The following is a 6,000-nucleotide window of genomic DNA, read 5'->3' as shown; positions in this document are numbered from 1 at the left end:
AAGGGAATTCTTAATTTTTTCTTGGAAAGACTGCTGGTTTGAAGTACTCAATTATGTGGGTATATTTGGTACCATTTATTAAAGAAAGAATCATCTGATTCAGTTTATTTTTTAATGCGATAGGAATATATAAGAAAACGATCATTCGAACTCTAAAATATATAGACCAGCTATACCTACTTACCTATACATCTACCCTCCTCCATTTCATCCCATCTCACCACCCTCTCACCACCCTCTCACCCTCTCCAACACCTTCTCCCTCACAATCTCCAGCTTCTCCGCCTCAATATGCGCATACCGAAAATTAATCAGATGCAATTCTCTCCACGCCCCCTCTCCCATCGAAGCATCGCAATACGGACACATAGCTTCCAATTCATCTTTTTCCTCCGCACCACCAGTAAATGCTGGAGCGAGGACTTGCCCTTCGAGTGTACGGAGAACGATATCATTGAGCCAGAAGTTAAGAACGAAGGAATTGAGTGGATTGAGAGGAGCGGGGATGGAGTCGGAGGAGTTGAATGTGGATCGGGATAGAGAGGGGAGATTAGAGAAGGGAGGGAGTGAATGCGGGGGAGAGAGAATTTGTAAAGGGGAGGGAGTGACATCCAGAATCTGAAGATTCTGCATGGTTAACTTACTAGGAAGTTGGGGGATCGCGGGAGCGGCGGTGGGTACTGCAGCTGCGGCGGGTATAAAAGCGAAAATCTCCTGGAGATCCTCTACGAGATCCGCGACGCGGGTGCGGATATCGTGACTGCGAGAGTGCATGGTTGTGCTTCTTGATAGCGCAGGCTGAACTGTGGGATTTCTGTTGTTGGAATCGGGGTGACTTTTCGATTGTGCTCGTGCTCGTGCTCGTGCTCGAGAATCGAGTTCGTTTGCGCATTCGGAGCAGATTCGTCCGAAAGGGTAATTGCAGGAGGTATTGAGACAGATGATTGGTTCGCCAAATCCGAGACTGAGGTCGAGGTCGAGGGATGTGGTGGACATCTTTTCGTTTGGGTGTAAATGTGGATGGAGAGTGGTTTGATGAATAGATAAGATCCTGCGTTCTTAATATTTAAATGTGATTGAGGAAGTTGGTAAATATATATATACATGTGGGTTATTGTTCTTGAGTGTTGTTTGGAGTGTTTTAGTTTCATTTTCGTTTTCTTTTTGTTATGTTGATTTGTGTTGTTTCTGTGGGTAGGTTGGTAAGTGAGTCTTAAATAAAGAAAGAGAAGAGTTCTTTGTTTGATGATTTGGATTTATCAGTTTCTTTGTGTGGTTTGGGTGAGGGATAGAGAAGATTGAGAACCCGAAGAGGATAATAGATAATAGACATTGTTCTGAACGTTTTTTTTATGCCAGAGGGAGTTAGCTTTGGGATGCTAGAAGGGCTTGGTTGGATTCATACTCCTATCATTCTCTCATATCAATGGAGGAGAGACATATTATAATTCTTTTTCTGGGTATCATGGGCTTTGGTAATGTGCGTCATTTTCTTCGGTATGGAATCAGCATCAACGTCAACATCAATGTCAATATCAATATCACGCCCATCTATACGCTATACATTTAACCATTCAACCAACTATTATAATCCAGATCGATACAACCATCTTCTCTTTATCCTCCATCTCTTGATCACCACTTCTTCATAAGAAAGTGAATATGAGATGAAATCTTATGATACAAGTCATTATTTCTCTACTAGCATGTATAGATATAGTTGAGTCAAGGTATCAAAAGACCAATTTGTCAGATGGAATCGTTGATCTACATTATACATGTAAGAATACTATTCCTAGGCAAGCTTGTAATTGAATTACCACTCCACATCCCATCCCAAACCTCCTCATAGTATGTATACCATTTCTTGTTTTCCTATCCCCCATCCATTCTATCTCCTACACACCCCACTCCCCCCCTCCCCCAAACAACCGAACCATCTGCCCCTCAATCCCCTTACCAAACCCCCCATTTTCATTTCTATCACTCTTTTTCCCTTCCGCCCGCACAGCACACATCCATTTTTTCTGCGCAGCAGTGGGGCAATATGCGCCATCTAGGGTGCTGGGAAGAACGGGCGGTTCTGTGAAGGGGTTAGAGGGATTATAGGGTGAGTGGGGATTTGTAGTTTCGGTTCTACTCGCGATTACATTTCCATTTCCATTTTCGGCTCTATATCCACCTCGGGTTCGAATTCTACTTGTAGGATATCGGTCGAATCTCGGATTGGATGTGAAAGTGCCAATGCGTGGGTGATTACGAAGAGCTGGGAGAGGTGGTGAAGAGGAAACGGAATCGGGTGGTGTGCTGAGGGGGGATTCTGAGGATGTATCGTTGGGATCGTATCGCTCGTTCTGGGTTGCGATTATGTCTTCATTGGCGGTTCCATCTCTATCTCTATCTCCATCTCTATCTATATTTCCATATATGTTTTCGTCCCCGTTACTTCTTTCTATCCTCCTGCTGTTTGGATGAGTATCAGAATATGATAGTCGAGGACATTTGCTAGCTTGAGTCGAGATTTCATTTTCAATCTCATCTTCATCTTGATCTAAACCACGATGGGTACCTCGATGATAATCCTGATCTCTAGACCCAACGCCCGCTTGGAAGTTCGAGAAAGGATTCTGTGGAGTAGGAAACGGAAATGGAAACTCATCATGAAAATTTTGATCCCGATGCCGATTTTGAGTTTCCGAGTGGACTTCTGTTGGAGATTGAGGTTGATGCATATCTCGGCGGGAAGCGTAGTGTAAATTTTGATTTCCGGGCGCAATTGTTGTTTGGGACTGTGAGAAAGGAGAATCGTCAGTAGCAAAAGGATAGGGAGAATTAGCATAGAAGTCGTGATTTTGAACACGAATCTGTGGATCGATGCGTGGTAGTGGTTGAGCTTGATGTTGGATTTGGAATTGACCTTGCCCTTGAAAATGCAATCGTTCTGGAGCTCGAGTTTGAGTTCCAGGTTGTGCTTGGTCTTGATCCTGATCTTGTTGAGCCTGAGTTTGACCTTGATCTTGACCCAAAAATAAATCTCTATCCATTGGAGTAAGCCTAGGCCTCGGTATGAGATGCAGAAGGGCTCTAGGTCTAGGTCTAGGTACAAGATCTCGAGGTCTTGAAAGCGAGGTATTTTGGGTTGGAGGTCGTGAACTCCCTGTTCGGGATCGGATTCTAGAGCTGGCTCTAGAAGTTTCTTGATGACACTGAGGTTGAGATGTAGGTCCAGATACTAGTCTAGGATCGATATCTCGTGGTTTAAATCTGGGGGTGAGACTGGGAAAGGTGGGGGAAGGGTTTTTTGAGGATCCTGAAAACGTATTTGAAGCTTGATTTGGTGGTTGTGATGGCTGTAGTTGAAGCGAAGGTGGAGGTGGGGGTAAACGGTCACCAGGCTTGCTACGCAGAACTCGTGGAATGGGTGGTGGGTAGCCTTTTCCTGATGGTGCCATTTTTGCGCTTCGTGGGTAGATAGATGGACCAGTGAGTAGGTGAGTAGTCAAGTGAGTGGGAAGTTGAATGATTAGTAATTTTCTATGCTACTGGTCAACGACCTGGATGATGATTTGAAGTTTTGGAGGAAATATCGGCTAGAGAAATGTAGGATTGAGTTGTATTGAGAGTAGTGTCTTGTAGTTTGTAAAGGAAATAAAGTGATTAAATTCTTAAGTTCTTAGGTTTTCAAGTTCTCAATCTATGTAGTAATTTCTTGAATTTAATAGAGTCAAAACAGAAGTCTTTATACGCTCATTTATCTATCTTGATCAAGCTGGCTAGTAGACCGTATATACAGCGAAGTAGGACCGTAAGGACCGTAGTAATATGCTTTCTTCTTTCAATTAGGAAGTTGAGAGTGCCGTCAAGAAAAGGATTCAAGACTTTGAGGGGCAACAACTAGGCCAAAGATACTGCTAAATCTATCCAAGTAGTATACAAAGCATAGACTGCTATAGTATCAACAAACAATAAATTAGTTGTGAAGTGGAAAGGAAATAAAGAAGAAAAGAAATTACTAATTCTTCTTTGATACTTGATAGATTAGTGACAGGAATTTAGTCCAGAGTATACAACTTGATGAATGTTTAAAGAAATTATTTCTGGGAGATAGGAGAAACAGTGAGACGGCTTCGATTTCTTTTTTCTTAGTCATATCGTGTTGCTTGAGAAAAGTAGGAGAGCTAAATGAGTGGGCGAGTGGGTGGGTGGATGAAGGGTAAAGAGTGAGCTTTCCATTGTAAGTTCGACAGCTAACACAGTCGTATGTGTAATGATGCAACATTGATGGCTGCAATAAATATTCATTGTCTAGAACGTCTACATATCGGAATAGTTGGGGATGAGTAAGTGGTCGAGAATGGAAATGAGAGGCGCTATTTGTGGTGTAGTGTGGTAAGCGTTTCTTGTCTGAAGATATAGAGGAGAGACTGAACGGATGGATGGATGATAATGGTTTTTTTTATGATACATATATGTTGAGGTATGGAGGGAGATAGAAGAGGGGTAACGAATGAAGGCGGGGGTAAGCATTAGATTCAGACTGGGGATACGAGATGAGTTAAAAGGATATGAAGAAGGTGATGTAAGGTGATTTAAGTTAATGAGATCATTGTAAAGTTCTAATACTATAACACCATGATGGAAACACCGATTTCAACAAGCTGACTAGATGAGAATTGGGAATTTGCTTCATTAAATTCGCTGATAAAAGCCTATATACGTATATATGTAAGTTAAGAAATTACAAATAGAAAGAGCTGAAGTTGATGTGTGGATTCAAAGTTGGTTAATGATATACCTGCATATTATCATTGGAAGGGAATAAGGGGGAGCTGATACGGATTCAAAATGTAGAGCCCTAGTAGATGGAAAATTTACATATACATTGCTTGTACTACTCGCATTATATCTTTGAGTATTGAGAGAGCTAGGCTAACGGCTTCTGATTTCACCGAGAACCGAGTATTCAGATAATTGATAAAGTTTGTTTTAATTAGGTTAGTGAGAGAGTTTCTCGAAATAGAAATGATAGGTTCGTTGTTAAATTTCTCTACTCTTTATTAATTTTGTTGATCTTTTCTTTCGATAGTAGTAAATACAAAAAAGTTCTAATTATGTCTCAAATGCCATGCATAGATTATCTTTCCTTAAACCTCGAATCTAAAAACATCATAATAAAACCCTTTCCCACAAAATTTATTTCATTTCAAAAGAAAATGCAAAACACACAAAGTACACAAAACAAAAATGAATTCCGGTGCGGGGAATTGAACCCCGGTCTCCCGCGACTTGATTGAGGCTTGAAAGCTTCGAATGAGAGGCGGAAATGCTAGCCACTACACCATGCCGGATATTGTATTGTATTTGTTGGAAGCATTTCCAGAAAGTGGAAATATATTAAAAATATCAAAGCGGAAAACATTCTTTGCAGAGATTTTCCCCTAAGGTTAAGCGAGGGGTTGGCTGTACCGATGTGGGGCGGGAGTTCGGGATAGGAGTAAGTGGGGAGTCGGGTGCTAGGCTTGGTTGTGCGAACGATTAAGGTTGATTTTGATGTATTTTTCTATGGGTGTGGTGTGTTGAGAGATTTTCAGGTTGTCTTGAGACAATGGAACAGAATAATATCGTGATCTAAATTGGAATGAATTAATCTGGTGCCTGGTGTGAAGGGGTCACTTTCAAGGTCTGCGGCTGGTCTGCTGCTGGTCTCCGCGGTACGATTCGAGTTTCATTGATTGTTGGGCTCATTATTCTGACCGACTCAACATGGCCGTCAAGTATTTTTGGGATTCAATAGGCCCTCAAAATTATGACCGGCGGTATATCTCGTCTCCTACGACCATATTTTGTTCCATCTCCCCCAGAAGGTCTGATGCAAATTTACAATTCCTATGTCGAAAATACTTTGGTTTGTTGGAATTATAAATCAAAAGTATTCTGATGAATTAGAAAGAATTATTCTAAACACGAATTCGCGTGTACAAATCAATTTGTTGACGCCCC

General features: G+C 41.6%; 2 protein-coding genes across 2 annotated transcripts; both read right to left on the bottom strand.

Moving 5' to 3' along the window:
• Positions 1–228: 228 nt before the first annotated feature.
• EAE97_009860 (uncharacterized protein) lies at positions 229–996 on the bottom strand (the record flags this gene model as incomplete). The annotated part of the gene is made up of 1 exon (XM_038880375.1): positions 229–996. The coding sequence occupies one exon, from the start codon at positions 994–996 to the stop codon at positions 229–231; it is 768 nt and encodes a 255-aa protein (XP_038728742.1).
• A 902-nt stretch (positions 997–1,898) lies between these two features.
• On the bottom strand, positions 1,899–3,452 carry EAE97_009859 (uncharacterized protein; the record flags this gene model as incomplete). Its single annotated transcript, XM_038880374.1, has 1 exon — positions 1,899–3,452. One exon carries the CDS (start codon positions 3,450–3,452, stop codon positions 1,899–1,901), a length of 1,554 nt encoding a protein of 517 aa, XP_038728741.1.
• Positions 3,453–6,000: the final 2,548 nt, after the last annotated feature.

Source organism: Botrytis byssoidea (genome assembly GCF_014898295.1).
Source record: "Botrytis byssoidea strain MUCL 94 chromosome Unknown BBYS_024, whole genome shotgun sequence".
NCBI lineage: Eukaryota > Fungi > Ascomycota > Leotiomycetes > Helotiales > Sclerotiniaceae > Botrytis > Botrytis byssoidea.
The sequence above is the reverse complement of the archived record's forward strand: the minus strand, read 5'-3'. Positions and strand labels throughout refer to the sequence as shown.